At 41.6% G+C, this 26,667-nt stretch overlaps 1 protein-coding gene across 1 annotated transcript in view; it reads left to right on the top strand.

The window, feature by feature from the left end:
• Nucleotides 1-26,667, top strand: part of CPNE4 (copine 4) — a 568,794-nt gene that overhangs the window by 509,904 nt on the left and 32,223 nt on the right. Inside the window, exons 13-14 of the mRNA XM_073630343.1 lie at nucleotides 12,482-12,533; nucleotides 25,277-25,410. Of these exons, the coding sequence (XP_073486444.1) occupies nucleotides 12,482-12,533; nucleotides 25,277-25,410 (186 nt within the window). The remainder of the gene's footprint in view (nucleotides 1-12,481; nucleotides 12,534-25,276; nucleotides 25,411-26,667) is intronic.

Below are 26,667 nucleotides of genomic sequence, written 5' to 3'. Positions count from 1 at the left end.
GTGCTTCGATGAGGCTTCGATGACGCTTCAGTGATGCTTCGATGAGGCTTCAGTGGGGCTTCGGCGAGGCTTCGGTGAGGCTTTGTGGGGCTTCAATGAGGCTTCGGTGGGGCTTCAAGCAAGCTTTGCCATAGAGGCTTTGAAGACTCTTTGAAGCACCACTGAAGGGACATGGGGTATCATTTTTGAAGCAAAGCCGATGTAAAGTAAAAGCAAGGTGTAAACAGGACTTAAAGCTAACCATTTTATTTAGTGACAGGGGCTTTGACTAGCATTGAGAGAGCTTTAACAAAGCCTGTCCGAAGCCTTGTTTTGAAGCAAGTGTAAACTAGCCATTAATGTGTGTTGAAGCCGAAACAAATGTAAATGAGCCCTAAGTATGATTGGGGCCTGAAAGTGAAATTGGTTTGTTTACACATGCACAGTGACACTCCATTCACATCTGTCCATTTCCGAATGCATGGCAAACAGCACAGAAAATGCGTGCTTTGCCTTGCGTTTCAGAAACAAAAAGTACGGTAAATAACGCACCACACTCCACTATAAAAAAATTTTTTAGAGCTTCTTTGGGGTGATTGTTGTGCACAGGGCAGCCTATTCAAGTGTAATGAGTGAAAGCACTCAAAAATGCCCCCCCCCCTCAAAAAAATATGCATGCAAGAATGTGAGTTTCAGGTACGCAGTCATGTGACTGGGGCTTAACAACTGAGTGCCTCTATCCACTCCCTCATATCTACTTGCATAAAACTGGGCATACACTAGGCAATCTGATTGTACAATATCTGTATAATTTCCTTTAGATTTACCGGAACTATGGATCGTGCGTATGAAAATACGCATGCAGGAATGTGAGTTCCAGGTACGCAGTCATGTGACCGGGGGTTAAGAACTGAGTGTCTCCATCCACTCCCTCACATGTACTTGTATAAAACTGGGCATACACTATGCAATCTGATTGTACAATATCTGTATAATTTCCTTTAGATTTACCCGAACTATGGATCAGGAGGACCCACTTATATATCGATTCACTCTGTATCCAACCTGGCAGGCCCTTGCACTACATAGCTAACCAAGATATGTGTGTGAGCCACTCAGGCTATATGGGAATGAAGTCCTGTGCCCACCACTGTGAGTGCTGGCCAGGAAGGCAGGAAGGGAGCTTGTCTATCTTCCAAGTAATGGTAGAGAGTGATCCCCAGGAGTAAGCTCCGGTGGGCGGAGTGAAACACGTTGTGGGTGTTGCCTGGCGGGGGTCCAGGCTGAGGCTGCCATTCACTATTACACAGCAGGCTTTGACTTGATGTGGGGCTCCTGGGACACCTATCACTCTCTACCCTTGCACTACATAGCTGATGGTAGATCTAAAGGAAATTGTACAATCAGATTGTATAGTGTATGGCCAGTTTTATACAAGTAGATAGGAGGGAGTGGATGGAAACACTCAGCTGTTAAGCCCCATTCACATCTCTGCGGGCTTCACTTCCTAAATGTAAAGTTTATGTCAAGCCAAAATGTTTTCTTTAATAAAAACCAGCATTCTCAAACTCCAATATAACTAGTTCAATAATGTCTCTGTATAGCCAAAGATCAGTTGTCATATGTCCGTCAAATTCTTCCTGTTATTGTTCTCCTCATCCTTCCTCTGAATCCAATCTTCCTTTACAGTGATCTCAAAAAAAGTAATATAATATAGTGTAGTATACTCAACCTACCATGCCTCAAATCTTATCAATAAAATTATGTGTCAGTAAATAACCATATGTGTAGTTGTTTTTCTTTATATGCCCTTACCCTTCATATACTTAGTGTATGTTCAATCAATAGCTATCAGATTCTCCTCAACTCTGTGTCTCCTTCTGTCTGTGCTTCAACAGCCATCTTGCAGCGATTCAACCGGTTTCCCCAAAAATAAAAATACCAATATAGTGCAATATTGTTTTCCAAAAATGATATTCAGACAGATGCCTCTCACCTTTATAATATATTAGCTGTGCATTTCCTATTAACACCCATAGAAAAATTCCACCAAGTAAATCACCTCAGCATAGACACTCTAGACTTCCAAAAATCTGTGCTATAACAACTTCAGCTCCAGAAGATTTACCCCCTCCCCTTCCTTAACATGCCATTTTTTTGCTATACGGCACTGACAATTGTGCGGCCATACAAAGCTGTACCCAAATATTTTTTTTCCCCACAAATAGAGCCTTCTTTTGGTGGTATTTGATCACCTCTGCGTTTTTTTGTTGCACTATAAACAAAAAATGACGACAATTTAAAATATATATATATTTTTTTTTACTTTCTACTATAAAACATATCCAATAAAAAATGTAAAAACATTGAATTTCTTTATCAATTTAGGCCAATATGTATTCTGCTACATATTTTTGGTAAAAACAAAAAATATAAATGAGCGTATATTGATTGGTATTCGCAAAAGTTATAGCGTCTGCAGGATATATGTGGGATATTTTTATGGAATTTATTATTTGTTTATTTATTTATTTATTTATTTATTTATTTATATATTTATTTTTTACAAGTTATGGCGACTTAGCAAGACTGTGATATTGCAGTGGACAAATTGGACACTAACTGACACTTTTGACATTATTTTGGGTACCAGGGACACTAATACAGTGATCAGTGCTAAAAATATGCACTGTCACTGTACTAATGACACTGGCTGGGAAGGGGTTAACATCAGGGGCGATCAAAGGGTTAACTGTGTGACTAGCTGTTATGTTACTGTAGTGTGAGAAAGAGGTGCTTTTACTAGGGCAAGGCGGATCCTGTGTTTCTGCGAAGCCGCCTGACAAGTCGCAACCTGTTTTGTACTATGGAACCATTCTAATAGGAGCGGCGCAAGTCGCTCCGACTTAGAAAAAGGTTCCTGTACTATTTTTGGGGTGACTTCAGGTGACTTGCATTGACTTCTATACAGAAGTCGTTTTGCAAGTCGCCGCTGAAGTCGTGTGCAGGTCACCTCGGTGAGTCGACCTGCAAGTCGTGTTGCCCCTGTGTGAACCGGCAGTTACTGACAGAATGGCGATCTGCCTTGTTTACATAGGCAGATCACTGTTCTGCCTGTGTACCGAGTGATCAGCGAGTGGCAGCAGAGATTGGATTTGAGGGACCCACTGGTCAGCTCCCGATGTGTAGAATCACAGTGGGAGCAAGCCGGCAGCAATGCGCACTCAGTCCCCATACCGGGAAATGTAGAATCACGTATATATACATGATCCTGCGCAGCGAGGCTGCCCTGTAGCACTAAAACTGCTATAGGTCGGTTGAAGAGTGAATAATAAACCGCTGCTCCTTCTTTTTGCTGCTCCTCAGCATAACTTGTGCAAGTAATCCCCAGAAGTAAAAATACTAATATAGTGTAATATCGCTTATACACAACACCTAGAATAAATTTCAAAACACTCACATTTCATTATCACCAAAAAAAGTGCATAATCCATATCCCATATCCCTTTAAGTGTTCCAAATCCACCGCATGCAAATGTGTAATAGTATCACTCCATGCACCTCACTAGATCGGTGCTCCTTAAATCCCTTTCCACAAAAATCATTCACTTCCAATAGTCCCCAGCATCTCTCCAGGGTTCCCATTCAAAAATATCATGCAAAGACCATAGTGCAGTAAATCCCTATAAAATCATATATTTGTTCAAATCTATGCACTTACAAACATTCAGTCTTGTAACCACTTCTAAAATGGCCATCATAGCACTTCCTGCACTTCTTAGCTTTTAGTGTGGCACTCTGTTAGAGAGATTTCCCCCCACATCCTGTCCTTTTACAATATTTAACCAAACAGGAAGAGAGGGAAACAGAAACACAGAAATAAAAATGCCTTTCTTTAAAAGGGTAATGGAGGGCTAGAACCCCTGTCAAATTTTGGTTTGGCAAACACTGTAGAAGCAAAAAAATACACACTACAGTTCCAGCATATTTAAGATAAATACCCTTTTACTTTATGAAGGGGGATACATTTGCAAGTTGCACCGCTGAACATTCAAAATTAAATATAATGAGAAAATGTGTCTAATGTGAATGAATAAGGTAAGGGGATATACCGATCATCCAGGTGTACCTCCACTATAACTTGTGTAAATTGCCTCCTTACCAGAAACCTTAGACTCCAAATTATAATATAGTCAAAAAGGCGCTGTTCATAAGCCCACAAGGTGCAAACCTTCACCTCTGTTATGATAGTGAGGGTAATGTCATGGCTGATGATGAAGCTGATGCCCCTGATGACGTCAACTCTGACAAAATGCATAGGGTGGAGTCCATGTCTATGACGCCACCACGCACGCCAAGGTTACAATACATGTGGATCGGTTCCTGGGAATGTTTTAATGTTCACATGCTGGATCATATCTGGAACACTATGAGTTATTAGTATTATTACATTTAAATAAGCAGATTTAGAATTTTACACTTTGTGGGCATTCTCTGCCTGTTCCCCATGGTCATTGTGACAGAGTGATCCTCATCATCGGCCATGACTTTACCCTCACTATCATAACAGAGGAGGAGGATTGGACCTTGTGGGCTTGTGAGCAGTGCCTTTTTTTTCAAAATAGATTTTTATTAAATTTTACATTTTAACAATAATGTAAATTGCAGTTTCAGTAAATCTGAATATATTATAGCATAACTTAGTCAACTGACATCAGTAATACGCATATTCTTTATAGAAAACAGGTACTGTATTAGTAAAACAATAGTGTAATCTATGAACCATTGGAAGAAGAGAGGTGAGTATGGAAGATAGGGGTATAAGGGGGGGAAGTGTGGAGGGGGGGGTCGAGAGTATTATGCTGAATGTAATTGCATTAAAGCGTCAAGACAGATGTATATAAAATCAGAAGGAAAATAATTTAATTCTATGTTTGTACCAGTTTTGCCATTGAAGGCAACTTATTTGAATGTTGGAGTGTGAGGCGAGACCCCTTGAACCTATGAGTTCGAAGGTGCAGTGCGAGTATACTAGGGTGATCACGTCTAGTAAAGTTGGGATATTTGGTGTTTTCCAATTTCTTGTTATAAGTAGTCTGGTTGCAAGGAGGATGTGAGTGAGGATTGTTTTGAATGTGTGTGGAGTTGTTTCTGGAATCCTATTAAGAATAGCCAGTTGTGGTGTAAGAGTTATGTTGAAGCGGCCTATTTCTTGTATCAGATGTGCTACTTCTTTCCATAGATTTGCTACCTCTGGGCAATTCCATAGAACATGCATTAGAGTTCCTGTGTGGTTGCAATTTATCAAGCAGAGAGATGTGGTATTGGTTTGGAACTTAGTCAGTCTGAGTGGCATCAAGTACCATCTAAGTGTGATTTTGTTTGTTAGTTCCCATAAGGAAGTGATCTTAGTGCCTGTTGCCATTGTTGGTCTAAGAATTGCATCTGAGTGTCTGTTTCCCAGTCTTTAAATGGTTTGGATTTATAGAATAAAGTTTTTTCTTGTCATAGATAAGAGAGATGCCTTTTGATTCTGACTCGTGTGAGAAATAGAAGTTCCATAGCAATGTCGCTTGTATGTTTGGTGAGCAGAGGTGTATGTTGGAAACCGAAGCAAAGGTGCTAAGTAGCCATTATTTAAGATTTGGTCCTGGTGTGGCATTGTTCTCGATGTCTCCCCACAGTGTGGTTTGATGAGTTTTAGTCCATTCTTTCAATTGGGAGAGAATGGTGGCTAGATAGTAATCTTTGATATCTGTGTATCCCATTCCTCCCGCCATTCTATGTTTAATGAGTTTAGAGTGGTTGGTTCTTGTTTTTTTGCCCTGCCATATATAGTGACTAATAATAGTTTGTAGAGATTTGAGATATGAGTTAGATAATGGAATGGGTAATGTGCAAAATGTGTAGAGTATTCTAGGTAGGATGAGCATTTTAAAAGCTGCTAATATACCTGACCAAGAGAGCTTGAATTTAGCTAATTTGGTTGTTTCTTTGATTAACATTTGTTTGGTTTCGAAGTAATTATTGCTGAACAAACCTTTTACTGAGTTGGTGAGTGTGATGCCCAAGTAAGATATACCTGTTTCTGCCCATGAATATATATAAAGGTTGCGTAGAATATTACTGATTATAGCATCAAGCCCTAGGTCTAAGATGTATGACTTGTTTTCTTTGACTTTATAATACGAAATAGAACTGAATCTCATTAGAACATTTTGAAACGAAGCCAGAGTAGAGACTGGTTTACTGAGTATCATTATTACATCATCAGCAAATAAATTAATTTTGTGTTCAGTGTGACCGATTTTGAATCCAGTGATATTTCTATTCATTCTGATGTGTTCCGCCAGGGGCTCCATTAGTAGGTTGAAGATAAGTGGCGATAGGGGACATCCCTGGCGGGTTCCATTTGTGATTGGAAATGGTTGTGAAATCATCCCTTCCATGTATACTTGGGCTGGGGGGGTGAGTACAAGGCCATTATTGCTGACAGTATGTGGCCCTAGAAGCCAAATTTATGGAGTGTTGCTTCCAGATATGACCAGTGGACTCTATCGAACGCCTTCTCTGCATCCATAGAAAGGAGCAGAGAAGGCGTTCTGTTGGTCTCAGCATAATGAATTATGTTTATGAGTCTCCGGGTTGCGTCATGAATTCGTCTTCCTTTTGTGAAGCCAGATCGGTCTGGGTGTATTAATGTGGGCATAATTTGTACTAGTTTAGTTGCTATGAGTTTGGCATATATCTTTGCATCTATGTTAAGAAGTGAGATTGGTCTGAAGTTTTGAGGCGCTGTAGGTTCTTTCCCTGGCTTTGGTAGAGTGATTATCAGAGCAGTAAGCATTTCATTTGGGAGAGAAGAGGATGAGGCAGCGTCATTGCACATTTGTGAAAGGTAAGGTGCTAATGCGGTATGAAATTGTTTGTAATATTCACCTGTTAGGCCGTCAGGGCCTGGGGATTTATTGAATGGCAAGGTAGAGATGATATTTAGAATCTCTAGAGGGGTAAATGGTGCGTTCAGTTCAGTGAGGTGTTGTTGTGAGAGTTTTGGTAGCTTAATTTCTTGCAAAAATGAATTAATATCTTATATGGCTGGTTGGTTGGTATTAGTGTCATCTTTAAAAATTGTATAGTGTTTGGTAGTAATGGCTGAATGCATCTGCAATAGCTTGAGGATCTATGAAGTTTCTGCTTTGTGGCTGGGTGGAAGAGGTACAGAATCTTGGATTTAATATGAGGGCCTTTGTTGCTAATGCTTTCCCCGCTTTGTTTCCTGTAGTATAGTGATTTGCTTTAAATTTTGTTTGAGTTCTAGTATGTGATTCTAAAAGTATTTTCCTTAGTTCTTGGCTGAGAAGGACTAATTTTTCTTTTAGTGTGGAGTCAGGATTGGATTGGTTTTGTTCGTCTAATGTTCTAATAGTGGATATTATGGTATTTAGACGCTGTGATCTCCTCCTCTTCTCCCTAGCACTGAGCTGTATAATAATTCCTCTAACAAACGCTTAATGGGCATTTCAGAGGATATTGACATCGACAATGGTATATCTGGTTTTGTCCAGGGTACAGTCCAATACCAGATAACGCCCATCTTCATCTATCATGCTATTATGTAGCGTGAAGGTGAGGGAATTTTTGATTGCTATCATGACCCCATTTTTCTTATTCGGGCATGAAGCTTTAAAAATGTGGGTAAACTGTTGACACAGTGAGGTTCAGCTGATTTTTTAAAGTGCGTCTCTTGGAGACATAGGACGTCACATTTAGATTCTTTGGCTGTTCTCCACATGGAAGATCTTTTGGCTGTGTGGTTAAGCGAAATAAATTTAGGCATCTTGCGTGTTGTGTGATAGTGTTAGACAAATTAGGTAGTACTCACAACTGGAAGAGATTGTTGTGCGGTCCCGTAAGGTTCAGTGGAGTGAGATTCTGGAATTGCTGCCATCAGGAGCTCTCGAGGGTGGGGGTGATCACAATGAGGCAGTGGCGTAGCGTGGGTTGTCAGCACCCGGGGTAAGGCAAGTAATTTGCGCCCCCCTAACCTGCGGACTTTTAGCTATCCCCGAGTCCCTTCAAATACAATAGTACTGACCTACCTGATTCCTATACTGACCATTACACACTACACTGACCACTATACTATACTGTCCACTACACTAAGAACTACACTGACCACTATATTGTCCACTAAAGTGACCACTATACTGTCCACTATGCTATACTGTCCACTTTACTGACCACTACACTACACTGTCCACTATACTGACCACTACATTGAGAACTACACTGTCCCCTACACTACACTATACTGACGACTATACTACACTGAGAACTACACTACAGTGACCATTACACTGTCCACTACACTACACTGACCACTATACTACACTGACCACTACACTATACTCTCCACTATATTGACCACTTTACTGTCCACTACACTATACTGTCCACTATACTGTCCACTACACTACACTGACTACTACACCATACTGTCCACTATACTGACCACTACACTGTCCACTACACTACACTGATCACTATACTGTCCACTATACCACACTGTCCACTACAGTGACTACTATACTATACTGTCCACCATACTACACTGACCACTATACTACACTGAGAACTACACTGCACTGACCACTATACTGTCCACTACACTATACTGACCACTATACTACACTGTCCACTACACTGACTACTATATTGTCCACTATACTACACTGACCACTATACTATACTGTCCACTACACTACACTGACCAATATACTGTCCACTACACTGACCACTATACTACACTGAGAACTACACTGACCACTATACTGTCCACTACACTATACTGTCCACTACACTGACTACTATACTGTCCACTACACTATACTGTCCACTACACTGACCACTAAACTACACTGAGAACTACACTGACCACTATACTGTCCACTACACTATACTGTCCACTACACTGACTACTATACTACACTGTCCACTACACTACACGGACTACTATACTATACTGTCCACTACACTGACTACTATACTATACTACACTGTCCACTACACTGACCACTATACTACACTGTCCACTACACTGACCACTTTACTACACTGTCTACTACACTGACCACTATACTACACTGTCCATTACACTGACCACTATACTACACTGACCACTACACTGACCACTATACTATACTGTCCACTACACTGACCACTATACTATACTGTCCACTACACTGACCACTATACTACACTGACCACTACACTGACCACTATACTATACTGTCCACTACACTGACCACTATACTACACTGACCACTACACTGACCACTATACTACACTGTCCACTATACTACACTGTCCACTATACTACACTGACCACTATACTACACTGACCAATATACTGTCCACTACACTGACCACTATACTGTCCACTACACTACACTGACCACTATACTGTCCACTACACTATACTGACCACTATAATGTCCACTACACTACACTGACCACTATACTGTCCACTACACTATACTGACCACTATACTGTCCACTACACTATACTACACTGTCCACTACATTGACCACTATACTACACTGTCCACTACACTGACCACTATACTACACTGTCCACTACACTGACTACTATACTATACTGTCCACTATACTACACTGACCACTACACTGTCCACTACACTACACTGTCCACTACACTGACCACTATACTACACTGACCACTATACTACACTGTCCACTACACTGTCCACTACACTACACTGTCCACTACACTGACCACTATACTACACTGACCACTATACTACACTGTCCACTACACTGTCCACTATACTACACTGTCCACTACACTGTCCACTACACTACACTGTCCACTACACTACACTGACCACTATACTACACTGACCACTATACTACACTGACCATTATACTGACCACTATACTGTCCACTACACTGACCACTATACTGTCCACTACACTATACTGACCACTATACTGTCCACTACTGTACACTGACCACTATACTACACTGACCAATATACTGTCCACTACACTATACTGACCACTATACTACACTGTACACTATACTGTCCCGCCTACAGTCTTCCTACACTGACACTACATATACAGCGCCTCTCCCCCCCCCCCCCCCCCCGTTTATCCATTCCTCACCTTCTTGTCCTGCATCGGTCAGGAGGACAGGAGGAGGAGGAGGCGAAGACAGCGGCCCCGGCGGCTCACACTTTCCAGTGCTTGTCTCCCCCGCGCCCCGCCCGCCGTGTTCATTGTTTCCCAGCGCACTGTGATTGGGCGTATGGGGGTCATGTGTGGAGGCGGGACTCCAGGAGTAACTGTGATTGCGGATAGGCCAGCCCCACGCCGCACATGACCCCCATACGCCCAATTACAGGGTGCCAAACAATTAACATGGTGGCCGGAGAGCGGGGGACACAGGAGATTAAAATTAGGAGGTGACACTACTGGCACGAAATTGCGCCCCCCTAAATGTCGCGCCCGGGGCCACGGCACCCCCCGCCCCCCCCCACGCTACGCCACTGCAATGAGGTAAGGGTGAGAGGAAGAAGAAAAATCAATATAATGCGTAATAAATCTAACAGAACAGTACGAAAAACTTATCGTAATTACTGCTTCAAACAGCCTATTTACACCAGGCTGTGTTAACTGAGTGGGGTGAAAGTTTGTGGTTTAGGCTGTAAAGCGCAAGGCATCCGACCGGATGACATGGTATTTAGATTTGAATTGGTATCGCCAATCAGAGCTGATTTAGTGTGCAGTAAATGGTTGTTTATCATAGGAGGTTTGGGCGGACCCTTTGTGAGTAGTGATTGTTGCTTCAGATGTTTCTGGGATAATGTCCCATAGTTTGAGAAGTTTGATACCTTCTTGGACCGTGGTGATGATATGTTTAACTTCATTTTTGGTGACAATGATTTTGGTAGGGAATCCCCATTGGTATGGGGTTTTGTGATTGTTTAGCGGCTTGGTTATGGTGTTCAGTTGTCTTTGTAGCTGGCGGGTGTATTGTGACAGATCTGCAAAGAGCTGCAGAGTGTTGAATGGAGCTGGGAGTTTACCCAGGTGTCTAGTTTTGAACAGGAGTTGATCCTTTGAGTGGAAGAAATGGACCCTCATTAATACATCCCTGGGTATATCCGCCGCGAGCCGTGGCTGTCTGGGTATGCGGTGGATGTGGTCTATTATGGTCTCTATTGGTGACAGGTCAACAGTGGAGATCAGCTTTCTGGCATATGCGTTAAGGTCATGTGGTAAAATGGTTTTGGGTATGGCTCTGATTTTAATGTTATTACGACAGGATCTGTCCTTGAGGTGCACCATTTTGGCTTTAATCCATTGTTGTTCATCATGGGTATGGTCTTGCGCTTCCACAAGATCATTCACAGTTTCAGCCATATCACCTATGCGGTTTTCAATATGGTGAATTTTGTTTCCCATAAGATGTACATGAGATGAGAATTTATTAAACATGGTTGCTATCTCATTATGGAGGGAGTTTTGTAAGGAGATGAGCATCTCCTTCATGGTAGTGTCCAATACATACAATTTCATTTTCATCTGCATCAGGGAGGTCTGTGTAAGCAGATGTTTCTTGTGCAGGGCCGCGGGCGCCATCTTGGATTTCTGTGCCCGGCGGCTGTGTGAAGAAATCTGTCAGTTTCTATGGCGGCCTGTATTATTTTCTTTTGCAGTTTAGGTGTGACATGGCTGGGTCCTGAGGCAGTGCCCCTGTAGGTTTATAAGTTGATAGGACCTATCTGAGCGGCGATGTTTCTGTTAAATGGTCCGGTCGGTGCAGGAGTTGAGGGTTCAGACGTCCATCATGCTCGGAGGTTTGCCACGCCCCCCAGCAGTGGCTTTTTTACTCTAATAATTTTGAGTTGAAGGTTTCCGGCAAGAAGGCAATTTATATAATAAATGGTAAAGGTGCACCTGTGTGATCAGTATATCCATTTACCTTATTCATTCACATTGGATACATATCACGAGAGTTTCAGATTTTGTTTTATCATTTTGTCACTATGGAGAACAGCATGAATTGTTTCACTATATGAACTTTTTCTCATTGTATTTCATTTTGAATGTTCAGCGCAGCAACTTTTAGTTTTTCTGGTAATGCCACCCTGCCTATTGTTTATGGCAAACACTGATATATATATATATATATATATATATATATATATATATATATATATATATATATATACAGTATAATATAATGAGCAATGGTTAGAACTTAGGAGAGACTAACTGGTAATAAACTCTAAATTGTTGATTATAATGTATTCTGTAATTTGATTAGCATGTTGGTTTTACTGTTTATTGAGTTTTCTATGCAACAACTGAATGTATTTAATTTAATATAGGATTAATATTTTTTACAAAGTCATTTTTTTACAATGTAATGACTATTGTATATCTGCTTTGTTCCTCTTTTTTCATTAAGGTTTCACATGACTTTGCAATAAATTTTAATGAAGACAACCCAGAATGTGCAGGTAATATTAAAGCGTATATCAAGGCAAAATATAGTATATCTACTATACATTTAATACATCTCTGCAATATACGCACATTTTTCTAATTATTTTTGCTTTAAACGTGTTGAAAGTGTAGAAAAATAACTGTTGACATGCCAGAAATATAGTATTCTATCTTTTTCTTTAACATAACAACACAGTGGGGGTTATTTACGAAGGCAAACTACAAGTGCAAAGTGCACTTGAAATTGCACTGAAAGTGCACTTGGAAGTGCAGTTGCTGTAAATCTGAGGGGTAGATCTGAAATGAGGGGTACCTCTGCTGATTTTATTATCCAATCATGTGCAAGCTAAAATGCTGTTTTTTATTTTCCTTGCATGTCCCCCTTCAGATCTACAGCGACTGCACTTCCGATTGCAGTTTCAGTGCAATTTCAAGTGCACTTTGCACTTGTAGTTTGCACTTGTAGTGCAAAGTGGATTTGCCTTTAGTAAATAACCCCCAGTGTATTTTTGGTTTTGAATATCTAAACACATATTGTCAGCCCTGCACCAATTTCTGATACATTACAAAAAACAGACCTCTTCTCATCTCCCTGTCCCTTCTTTATCTTCATAAATCCTCTTTGTTCTGGGCAGATTCAGTGCAGTGCCCAATAGGGACTTGACAGTGATGTTTATTAGGAAAAACACTACATTTGATGGATTAACTAGACTCCTGCTTTAAATATGTGATACCTAGAGAAAGTTTTGGCAATAAAGAAAATTATAATTCTTGTCAAGAAAAAAATTTAAATAGAAATGAAGACATTTTTTTCCCCAGTACAAGGACTACATGTCAGTGTGTAGGCAGGTGCCTACTTGGGGAGAATACTGGCTATTCTCTACATCATCTTGTTAATTTTGTACTGCCTTTTTACTGGTTAAATGCCTATCCTGTAAGTTGCTATCAGGCGGTTCAGAGGTTAGAAAGGGGTTAATACTGTTGACTCCCGCATGCTCATGGCTCTGCCCTCTTGTGGCGGCTATGAATACAAGGAGATGCAACCTTGCTGGTTCCTTGGATGGGAAATTGTTTGGAGGACTGCTGCCACAACTCTGTTCTCACTTTTTGGATTCCCCTTTGGTTGGTACCCAGACAGGGTACCAAAGGCGGATTTGTGGACTTTATTCTATGGACTTTGCACTATTTATAATGTATGGCCTGGGGCAGCCTGAAGTTAGGATGAACTAGAGTCATGTATGGAGGAAATCTGTGAGATACTGTTTTATACTGACTTGTAACTGCACAAGTTTTCAAGTAAATGTTCTGAAGTTTCAACAAGGTACCAGGTCTGTTACTTAAAAGGGTTGCACGCATAGAGAGATTAGTGAAGATATATTATAAAGGTCTAATGTACAGTGGAAGGAGAAGTTACAGGGACCGCATTGCGGCACAGGGTGTCCCATGTTTCTAGCCTGAGGTGTCATGGAAGAAGAGTAGAGAGAGTGTGACACCTCGGGGTGAAGAAGCTTGGGAACATGTGAAGTCATGACTTCTTAGTGTCAGAGAGAAGTTGCATAATGTCACTGGAACTGAGGTGACATGTCGGACTGTGCTGGTGGAGTGTGATACAGGCAGGGACATAGATGAGGGGGTGCAGGGGGGTTTAACCCTTCCCTCCAGAGCATCCTGTCAAAAATCTACTGCATGACAAAGCAACCAGGGGGTCACAGTGGCAACTTTTGATGGGCACAGTGGCGGTATTTGATGGGCACTCTGGCGGCATTTGATGGGCACAGTGGTGGCATTTGATGGGGCACAGTGGCAGTATTTGATGGGCACAGTGGCTGCATTTGATGGGCACAGTGGCTGCATTTGATGGGGCACAGTGGCAGCATTTGATGGGTACAGTGGTAGCATTTGATAGGGCACAGTGGCTGCATTTGATGGGCACAGTGGTGACATGTGATGGCACAGTGGCGGCATTTGATGGAACAGTGGTGGCATCTGATGGCACAGTGGCTGCGTTTGATAGGTACAGTGACTGCGTTTGATGGGCACAGTGGCTGGATTTGATGGGCACAGTGAGGCTGCAATTGATGTTTTTTTTCAGAATTTTACAGTTTGTGTGCGCCCCCAAAATTTTGAGCACCAGCCATCACTGGTTTTTATTCAGTACCATACCTCCTAACCATCTCATATTCGCCGGGACAATCCCGGGTTTTTAAGTAAACCCTATTTTTTTTGCAAATCTGGGCTTAATCCTGCAGTGGAGCCCAGTGCCGGAACAAGTTACGGCACTTGACTTCAGTAGTCCACACTGTGCTTCAGCTGTCAATGCTGAGATTCGCTCAGTGTTCTGCCAGCACAGCTCCCCCACCTCCCACTCATCCACCTGCCAGCTCGCCAGCCCACTTTACAACCTGTACGAATGGGAGAGAAGGGAGGCTAGGTCAGCTCCACCTCCTCCCCATGTCCCCCTGTGCTTGCCAACATCTACCGGCGTACAGCCAATCCTGTGCTTGTGGTTGTGTGGGCGGGAATTTTAAAGCAGTGCACATGATGTCACTGCCTGAGATTCTGGAGAGCAACCAGCCTTGGGTGAGTGAACTCTCCCCTCTCTCTCTCTTCCTTACATCTAATCCTGCCTTTCATGTGCCATAGTGATCCTTCCTTCCTGCCTTCCAAGTACCATAGTGATCCTTCCTTCCTGCCTTCCAAGTACCATAGTGAACCCTCTTTCCTGCCTTCCATGTGCCATAATAATCCTTCCTTTTTGCCTTCCATGTGCCATAGTGATCCTTCCTTCCTGCCTACCATGTGCCATAGTGATTCTTCCTGCCTTACATGGGCCATAGTGATCTTTCCTGCCTTCCATGTGCCATAGGGATCCTTCCTGCCTTCCATGTGCCATAGTGATCCTTCCTCCTTGCCTTCCATGTGCCTTAGTGATCCTTTTGAGGTTTATACTTGTATAGGTCACTATCTCCCTGACATGTCCCTCATTCTCAAGCTCAAAAGTTGGGAGGTATGTTCTGTATGTATGGACTCTGAGTGTGATGTGGTCCACAAGATGGTGCCCTCTGCACCTGCCCAGTAAGATTGGCTATTACAGTACACCACCATGGCTGAGAGCACTGACCAGTGTGTTCTGGTGGGGGGGCAGTCCCCCTGTCAGAACACATAATCACATTAGGGGAGATCGCTGTACTAACACTGCATGCATTAGTACAGTGATCTGTCATACATACAGTGTGTACTGGGCTTTAGACTGGAAATAGCCAACCTCACTGGGCAACATTTGTAAAAACTGGAAGAAGGCAAAACTGAAATCGGGTTCAATTTTCAAGAGGATCTGAGAAAATAGAATTAAGTATGCGATTGCTTACTATGAGCAATGTATAGTTTTTCCTTTTCTTTATGAATTATCTACAGTCCTGGGTACAGGCTCCGCGGTACCCACTTGCTGCACCTATTAGAAGAAGCTAAAGGAGAGTTGAGAAGTGAAACATACACAAAGGTTTAATTATGCAAGTGGAATATGCTATTTTCTAAGACAGAGTGCTGCCCTGACGATAATTTCGTGTGACAGCAGCCTCAGCCTGTAAATGTAGGCATTAGCAAGCACTATGAGGGAGTCCCTACTTGGGGGTGTTAAGTCTCATCCACAACTGAAACATTTAAAGCCAAAATCCACGCTAAACAATTATCTCTAAATACAGAGGCATGTTTATTCTTCTTTGAATCTTGTTGTGCTTTATGTATTTCTTCCAGATCTGTGCAGTAATCCAGCATGAAACTCATCCTGCACTTTGCTTCTCTGCAGGGGTTCCCTGTAATAAAGACTAGTCACTTATGCTCTCTCTCCTTGTGCAGAGTTACTGGTCTTGTATCCACCCCCTGTGGTTTTCTGCAGGCAGCCTATAGGGGGAGGACTTACCCCAATAATAGTTCTTTTCTCTACACAGTCTATGTGCTTTACAGCGGTGATGTCACCGCTACATGTACCAGGTAATATCTGTGTTAGCAAAGACATTCCGTGCACACAACATGGAATTACATCCTGTGTTACTTTTTATGGATAAATTGAATTGAATTTGTTTGTTCCTGGAATTCAGCTTTAATACCCCAAACATCTTGTAAACTTATATGGCTTATTTGCTCTCAAGCTTTTTCAAAAAAACTTTTGTACCACCTTGGTCTGTTAAGTAGTTACAAAAAGAAATAATTATTGCATTTTTGTCACAGGTACTAAATTACAAAGTTTATTGCCCTCTCAATTTTAATTAGATATTGATTAGTTTATGCTTCCTCTAATGCCACCTGCCAACTGTAAGAATAATTCCACTGAGCTGAATACAGCTCCAGTGAATACAATCAGTCTCTTAGGAATACAGGATAAAATAAAATATTGTAGAATCAATCTTGGAATTTTACAGATGTGAATGCAATCTTAACCGCTTGCCGACCCGCTCACGCCGATATGCATCGGCAGAATGGCACGCCTGCGCAAACTGACGTACCTGTACGTCAGTCCGCAAAAGCAAGATAGCGGGCATGCGGGCGCCGCTGGCCGCGGGAGTGTGCCTGCAGGTCCCGCGGACTCAATGTCCACTGGCGGCCTGCGATCACGGCGAGGAGAGGCAGAACGAGGAAATGCCTTTGTAAGTAAGGCATTTCCCTGTTCTGCCTAGCAACATGAGAGATCTACTGTTTCCTGTCATCAGGAACATCGATCTCTGTCATGTCAGTGGTAGCCCATCCCCCCTACAGTTAGAACACGCTGAGGAAACACACTTAACCCCTTGATCGCCCCCTATCTGCCAGTGACATTTATACAATAATCAGTGGCTATTTTTAGTTCTGATCACTGTATAAATGTCAATGGTCCCAAAATAGTGTAAAAAGTGTCCGATCTGTCCACCGCAAAGTCACAGTCCCGATAAAAATTGCAGATCACCACCATTACTAATAAAAAAATATAATAATAAAAATGCCATAAATCTATCCCCTATTTTGTAGATGCTATAACTTTTGCGCAAACCAATCAATATACACTTATTGCGATTTTTTTTTTACCAAAAATATGTAGAAGAATACATATCGGCCTAAACTAAGGAAGACATTTTTTTATATATATATTTTTTGGGGATATTTATTATAGCAGAAAGTAGTAAGTCAGTCCACACTTAAACCCTTGATCGCCCCCTAGTCATTAACCCCTATCTGCCAGTGACATTTATACAGTAATCAGTGCATTTTTATAGCACTTATTGCTGTATAATTGTCAATGGTGTCAAAAATATGTCAAAAGTGTCCGATATGTCCGCCACAATATCAGTCCCGATAAAAATCGCAGATAGCTGCCAGTACTAGAAAAAAAAAAATAATAAAAATGTCATAAATCTATCCCCTATTTGTAGACGCTATAACTTTTGCGCAAACCAATCAATATACGCTTATTAAGATTTTTCTTACCAAAAATATGTAGAAGATATCGGCCTAAACTGAGGAAAAAAATTGTTTTTTTTTGATAATGGGCGGCACAGTGGTGTAGTGGATAGCACTTTCGCCTAGCAGTAAGAAGGGTCGCTGGTTCGTAATCCCAACCACGACACTACCTGCCTGGAGTTTGCATGTTCTCCCTGTGCCTGCGTGGGTTTCCTCCGGGTACTCCGTTTTCCTCCCACACTCCAAAGACATGCTGGTAGGTTAATTGGATCCTGTCTAAATTGTCCCTAGTATATGAATGTGAGTTAGGGACCTTAGATTGTAAGCTCCTTGAGGGTAGGGTCTGATGTGAATGTACAATGTATATGTAAAGCGCTGCGTAAATTGACGACGCTATATAAGTAACTGAAATAAATAAATAAATAATGTGGGTTATTTATTATAGCAAAAAGTAAAAGATATTGGGCGTTATTTACGAAAGGTAAATCAACTTTGCACTGCAAGTGCACCTGAAAGTGCAGTTGGAAGTCACTCTAAATCTAAGGGGTAGATTTGAATCGAATGGAAGCTCTGCTGATTTTATGATCCAATCATGTACAAGCTAAAATGCTGCTTTTTTATTTTCCTTGCAAGTCCCCCTCGGATCTACAGCAACTTTACTTCCAAGTGCACTTGCAGTACAAAGTGGATTTGCCTTTAGTAAATAAACCCCATTGTGTTTTTTTTTTTTAATTTTCGCTCTTTTGTTTATAGCGCAAAACATAAAAACAGCAGAGGTGATCAAATACCACCAAAAGAAAGTTCTATTTGTGGGAAAAAAAGGACATCAATTTTGTTTGGGTACACAGTCGCACGACTGCGCAATTGTCAGTTAAAGTGATGCAGTGCCAAATTGTAAAAAATGCTCTGGTCAGGAAGGGGGTAAAATCTTCCGGGTCTGAAGTGGTTAACACTATTTAGTAGACGTAAATAAATGCTGCATAGTTCAGATGGAAGGACAATAGTCCTTTTTTGGTTGTGTGTAGGTTGTTTGGAATTGTTCCAAAATCTGATTCTGAAGCTGTGAGGTTAATTTACTAAAATGGGAGAGTGCAAAATCTGGTGCAGCTCTGCATAGAAACCAATTAGCTTCCAGGCTTTTTGTCAAACCTTAACTGAACAAGCTGAAGTTAGAAGCTGATTGGCTGCCACGCACAGCTGCACCAGATTTTGCACTCTCCAGTTTTAGTAAATAAACCCCACTGTGTCTAAAATAGTTTTTACAATATTCTGATAAAATAACAGAAAACTAAGAGACTGTCTTTTTCACACTTCTCCTGGCATTCAAATCTTTTCAATAATGAAGTGTTAATCAACGAATTTAGCAGTTAGCATTTACCCTTTCACTAAAGCAAAGACTAAATTAAAACCTCCAAAACATTATAAATGCTGTATATTTCTTACAGAACAAAAAGATGGTAGTTGCAATATTTTATGCTGCACAATATGTTTATAAATTCTATATTTTCAGTAAAAAAAATAAGCTAAAAGTCATTTTAGTGCACACAAACAAAATATAATCTCATTTTTTCGGTACAAAATAAAAGATGAGAGTCTGTCGAATAAATAAATACCAAGAATGCCAGACATCAAAAATGTGTATGCCCCAAAGAACAATTAAAATCAACCATACCCAAAATAATCAATAGGCAACACTTTATTTAAATGCCAGTACAGTTCATTAGTTTGGAGTTAACCATAAATGAGGGACCTAGATGTTTTTCTCTGACTCTCTGTATTGATGCCCAATAAGTGTTGCGCAGTCATCATTGACAAACGTGTGTGCACACTACATGCTTATTTGTGCTTGTATGTGTGCCTGGGGTGGAGGGGATTTTAATTTTTGTTTCTATTTGTTTTACTGTTTTTTCATTTTCTTTTCTTTCTTTTTTTATATTAACTTTATTGCTATCACAAGGGGGCTCACACACTCCCTATGTGATAGCAATGGACAAATGACAGACGCTCTTTATAGAGACATTAGGTGCCCTCTGCTCCAGCTGACTGAACACAGATGGTGCCCAATCTGTAGTTTACCTATCTTTTCAACCAGAATTTTGACAGCTCTGAACCTAGAAGTGCTTCCTGAGTTCTCACTCTTCAGAAGACTTTGGGAAATGGATGTTTCCCAATGTCCTCCTGCTCACCATCCAGGAGCGGATCCAGAGTCTAGTCTCGGGAGGGGCACTGCCAGAAAATCAGTTTTCTTTGTGGGCAGTTTATCAGGGAAACGGCTGGTGTTGGCGCTTCAATCATCCTGGCACCATGGTTGTTACAGTGTCAGGATGATTGAAGCGCATTATTTCTATAATTACATTGTAATATAAAATGAACTAGTTCAACTCACCATAATGCAGAATCAGTGGGAGCCCTGAGTGTGTCACTTGCCACATTACCTGCCACACATTGCGGATTGTCACTTGCCACGTCACCTGCCACACCTTGTGGATTGTCACTTGCCTGCCACCAGATGCAGATTGTCACTTGCCACGTCACCTGCCACACCTTGCGGATTGCCACTTGCCACGTCACCTGCCACACCTTGCGGATTGCCACTTGCCTGCTAAGGTGGTGTATTGGTTGTCTCTTGCTGTGTCCCAGACTCCCAGAGTCAGGCAGCAGAGAGATAATGTAATCTCCCTGCTGCCTGCCCAGTCACTGGAGCCAACACTAACTCAGGGGTGGCAGAGGCCTGTAGTAGGGAGATCCCTCAAGTGATTGTTATTTAAATACAGAAACTCAATGTTTGTGCGGTTCCTCCCCTGGATGGCGTCTGTAATTTCCAAAATTCCAGAGCTGGAGAGGTCCAGGACCCGAAGACCGGGCAGTGAGGTGAATATATTCCATTCCAGGGTGTCAACGCTGAGACTGAGGTTCACACAGCAGTGATCAGACATGAACAGCGATCAATCGTACTCCTTCTCCACTATGAAACATTTACAGGGTTCCTCCACTGTGCTGCCCATCAGCTGCAGCTTCTGTCACCACACCGTCACGTCGGCTCTAAGACTCGAGTCCGACGTGACTCACTGACGTCACTCGTTGCTAGACGCCGGACGGCCCCAGCATTAGCAACGAGTGCAGGGAAGAGGCACCACCCACCCCTCCTCCTAGTATCCCGGTCAGTCAGTGCGGCCGTAACTACATTAGACGAGTCTCTCTCTTGGCGCCGCTGATCAGCTGATGTGAGAGAGAGACTCGGGCAGAGGCAGCGAGTGTGACAATGACATGTGAGATTGTCAGTGCGATTATTTCGGGGGGGGGGCAATTGCCCTGTTGCCCCCCCCCCCCCGGATCCACCCCTGTCACCATCCTGACATTTTTTGTGTTACCAAGCTCCCAGGTGGAGAGGAGGAGCCTGGGATTCATGGAGGGGTCTGGTAGAGGAAGGTGGTGGTTTTCTAAATAGCTGGGAGCCTGTTGAACAAAATAGAAACGTTCTCATGGCTGCTGTTGCATCTTGAGCTTGTTTTAACCTTTTCAAAGCCATGACACATCATTGACAGTGAAAGGGTTAAAAACAAGCTGAAAAACAAGCATTATCTCTGTTTATTAAAGATATTCTCCACTAAACAATTGAAAATTAATCCTTAAGATGCATACAGGGAGCACAGCATACCTTCTAAGTGCTTCCAATTTTTTTTCAGATTAAGTCTGGGTTCAAATATATGTGAGCTGGATGCAGGTTTCTCCACATCCAATTCACATGACAGGCGAGTATGACCGGCTCTTAATGGAGCCGGTTCACACAGGTCCGGGGCGGCCACAGTCCAGGTTGCAGAAGGGTCCTGTGCATGTTTGGGTCTGGTTCAGGTATGAATTCAAGCAAAAATTTGGACCTGAACTGGTGAACAGGGATGCACAATACCCCAGGCTGTGAACCGCAGCTGCACATATGTGAACCTGGCCTAAGGGCTCTTTCACAACCCAGCACCTGTTATGACCCGTTGATTCAGTATAATGTGCTTTGCAATGCAAAGTTAATTGCACCTCAGCACACGTCGTCTACAGTACGCTGCAATGTGCCAGCATTATAATGCATCAGAACACACAGATGCATATGCACTCTGCATGGCATTGCACTGTACCAAAAAAAAAATGCACAAGATCTGTGTTTGTGTGGTGAGGTGATTTGACAGTCCATTCATTTAGAGTGAGATGCTTAACCGCCTTGTATGAATACTTAAAGGAGAAGTACAGCCAAAACTTGTTTGGCTATACTTCTCCCGTGGATCACAGGAGTGCAGTTTGTTCTGCACTCCTGTGACTAATTTTTAGCAGACAGTGGCTGACGTCACAGAGCTTGGGCAAGATCGTGACAGTGGAGTCAGGATCCACCCACATGCCTAGACTGGCACTCGGCTCAGCAAATCGCTAAGAGCCTGAGCGGACCGCTCCCACTCCCTCCACAGTCCAGTGCTCTGGTGAGAGTGTGTGTGTGTGTGTGTGGGGGGGGGGGGGGTAGAGCAGAGAGCTGCTGACTGATAGTCAGCAGCTCTCTGCTCACAGAGCTGTGAGAACCTAGAGATCGGCGATGTTCGAACGCTCGGTTGTCAGTGTTAGAGGCATCGGGGGACAGATGCAACATCTGAACGATGCTGCATCCACCTAGGTGGTATGAATTTGAAAAGAAAAACAAAAAACATGTATTTCTTTAACCTCCCTGGTGGTATGATTATATCAGATTTTTGATGTTGAAAGTGGTACATTGTTTTACATGGAAATTTGGCATTTTGTATTGTAGGCCTGGAATTCTTAGGAATGACACACTTAAATCTGTCCAAACAAGATTCTAGTAGACATCCCGGGTATGATAAAAACACAAAATCATAAATTATAATATAATGAATAACTATAAATAATTATAACAAATATTAATATAATAATAATAATAAAATGTATTCATAACATTCAATAATGTAATCAAATCAAAAACACTGAAATTGCTCAGTTGCAGAATTGTCACTGTCATTACTTTCAGTGTTTGATGCCGAATTTCCCCACAAATCACTATCGCTCAATTCTGCAAGTGTTCTAATTTACTATCGCTGTTTTCTAGCTGGTCTAAAACCACTTTTGACGTAAAGGGACACTTTTTGGTTGCTATGGACAATCTCCAGTTTCCAGGCAGAATGAACAGTATTTATAATATAAAACTGCATGCAGGGCACTGGGCAAAGCACTAGCGACAAAAGGGAGGTGAAATAATTTGATACAATAATGTAATCTGTAAGATTACAGTGTACTGTATGTGTTATGTGTTTTTAGCTTTTTGAATTTGGCGCCGTTCTCTGTCCCCGTGCGTTGTGACGCTCACAGGAAACGGAGCTCGGCTCCGTGATAGATCGAGCGGAGTACGTGGATTGCACACACAGCGGGAGGACATCGCAGGATCCTGGGGACAAGGTAAGTAACTTTGCCTGGATCCTGCGTTGCGATTCCAAGTGTGGCTCGGGGTTACCGCTTTTGGTACTGAAAATTCACCCCAAGCCACACTCGGGAATACCACTAAGGAGGTTAAAGTGTTTGTAATGTCAAAAAAAAAAAAGCACTGTCTCTTCAAATTAAATTATTCATTATTAATTAATTAAATAAATGTCATCATGCTTGCACTGCATTTCATGCTATGCAAACATAAGATATACCTGGTTGATCCTGCCTGTGCTGCTTCACCCACAAGTAAACTGATTACGGTAGCATGGCAGCCGATCTAAGCTATCGTAGTGAGTTTACATCTTGTGTCATCACCACACCAAAGTGCCCTTGCGCTTGCTTCTGTATCTCCCATGGTCAGAGTGCAGCTCCTCCAATCCCTGCTCTCGGATGAGGAAAAGGTGGAGGGAGGGACATTTACTGCAGAGTCTGATTGTGTTCATTACACAGAAACTTGACAGCAACACCACTTCCAGTTCTGATGTAATGCCCACCAGCAGGTCCACGATTGCTGTGGAGCTGACAGCGATCACGTGACCTGCAGTTCCAAGTTGGACAACACAGCAGAGGCAAGTGTTTTTTTAACAAAATATACTCACAGTGCAGTTGACCTTCATGTAAGCAGTGGGCACACAAAGGGGGTTTTATTAAGGGTAACAACCACTTTAATATAGGCATATTTATGCTCATTGCATAATATCTGTCCTTTCCTGTAGCTGATGAAACATAATCAGGCCCCATCTGCTACATGGAACAGCAAGTAACAAAGTTAATCACGAGTCTTAAAATCGATACTCGTAACAAAGGAAAGTGGATAAATGCCTTCTGAATTACATAGATACACTATAATTATATGTAACTTTATTTAATAGGTCACACTGCTCATCCCAAGGAGTGGGAAGGTCAAACGCTGAAAGCTAAAAATAGCTTTCCCTAAAAGGTTGGATTAAACCCAAAAGCAAAAATGTAATATATTGCAGCTTACCAATAATTACATGCGGTGGCTGCATTCATTTTCTTTTTTTTTTTTTTTAGGCTTTTTTTCCCATTCTTTTGAGAAAAGGGTTTTACATAAATAAATAAAACTGATCATTATAAGCACCCCTGTCAGTGTTGAATGGTTTGTCTTATCCCCATAACTGATGCATCTGCAAGAGAGCTTGTTCTTTTGAAAAACAACAGACTCACTGGCCAGATCATCATATGAAAATAAGGGAAAGAAAAGCTAAAAAAGAAAACAAATGCAGCAATCACATGTAAGAATTGGTACGCTCCAATACGATAAATGTTTGCTTTTAGGTTTAATACCTCTTTAAGAAAAGTTGAGTCCCCAGTATAATATAAAATTCTGCATATAAAAGATAGATGAGGTACCTCCAAAATAAGCCGACTATTTTTAATAGTTGCATATAATGTACAATTCCTCCATGCAGTAACACATAAGGCACCCTTCATATTGATTTCCCTCCTGTTGGGAACTGCCGACACTTGTCATACTTATTAACAATATTACCAGAATTATAAAGTGAGTAGATGAAGTATGTGGGTACCTAAATGGTCTCAAGAGGCCAAAGTCTGAACAAAGCTAAACCTGTTTGTGTACCGGGACCCAACGTTCTTTGCACATGCACAATTCTTTAAAATGAAGGGCTTATGGTGGCTTATACTGGCTTGTTTGAGTGTACATAACCCAATAAATTGTTGGATTCAAAATGGTGATTATTAGATATAAAATCTGTAAGAAGACAATAAATACAGGATTTTACCAAGTTTCAACATATGAAAAAATAAAAATAAAAAATAATGCATTGCTAGTAGATAACATGTCCTTGCTATTACATCTTGTTTATTTTAGGTATACAAGGTGTAGTGGAAGCCTATCAGAATTGCCTTCCTAAGTTACAGCTCTATGGACCAACCAACATTGCTCCCATTATCCAGAAAGTGGCCAAGTCTGCTTCAGAGGAGACCCACACTATGGAGTCCACGGTAAGGCAAATAGCTTATTTTTGCTAGGATAAGGACTTGGTAGTTTAGGAGATTAGGCTGGTATCAGAATTTAAGATGTGTGCACGCTATAATACAGTAGCTTAACTAGATTGTCAAAGTACATTCCAAAAATGAATGCCTGCTTAGTAAATATTTGCTTCCCCTCCAGCTCATTTGACCTCTTATTTGAAGCTGTCAAGTGAGTGTCTTCGCTTAAAAGAATATTTCCAAAATAAAGTTTACAACTATGCTCCTGTAAAATATGACAAAACCTTTTATTCTAATATTTGGCAGCCCAATAATGTGCTGAAAATGACAACTTAACATTGCTAGTAAGGAAATATGTACAGCAACCTCAAATCCTCATTCAGTGATTTGGCATCAGTAAGTGATATTCTTATTGGCACATTTAAAGTAGAACTATAGGCTATTCATTTTGGATAGAGCAAGGGAGGGTTATAACCCCTGTCAGATTTTTTTTTTTTTTTGCCATCTGTGGCTCATTACGGAGATTTCCCTTCACTTCCTGCCCCATAGCCAAACAAGAAGTGAAAGGAAATCCCTGCAAATTAAGTGAATTCCTTGGGGACCCCCAGGTCACTAGAACTAGTTGTCCCCATTTGAAGATTTCCCCTCTATTACTTTTCTGGGGACAACGCGAAATTTGGGATTTTCTTTTACTTTCAATGATAATGATAAACAGGACAAATAGAGAGGATGAATCAGCTTAAAGGGGACAAAGACAGCAATAAAAACTGACAAGTTTTCTAATTCCTCTCCAATCTATCCAAAACTTTAAAAAAAAAAGTTTTGCCTTTAGTTATACTTTAAGGTTTACTGCACTTGACACATCAACACAGCTCTTTGCCGTGCTTTATTAAAGTATATGGCCTATGGCAGTGATGGCGAACCGTGGCACTCCAGATGTTTTGGAACTACGTTTCCCATGATGCTCAACTACACTACAGAGTGCATGAGAATCATGGGAAATGTAGTTCCCAAACATCTGGGGTGCCAAGGTTCCCCATCACTGGCCTATGGTAACTACAATTAGATGGAACCACATATTGACAGCTTTAAATTTACTGTACCGACAGTGATGTAGTGCCAAATTCTAAATAAACAGTTCATTCAGTTTATAACCATTCTGGTAGGCCTTCATACTACACAGTTGCTGGTAATTCTTAAAAATCTTATACAATCAGATTGTAACATCTGTGGCCAGCTCAAAGCCCAACTGAACTTTCAGTTTAAATC

Source organism: Aquarana catesbeiana, linkage group LG05, assembly GCF_042186555.1.
Source record: "Aquarana catesbeiana isolate 2022-GZ linkage group LG05, ASM4218655v1, whole genome shotgun sequence".
Classification (NCBI taxonomy): Eukaryota; Metazoa; Chordata; class Amphibia; order Anura; family Ranidae; genus Aquarana; species Aquarana catesbeiana.
Note: the sequence above shows the minus strand (reverse complement) of the source record. Positions and strands in the feature narration are given on the sequence as shown.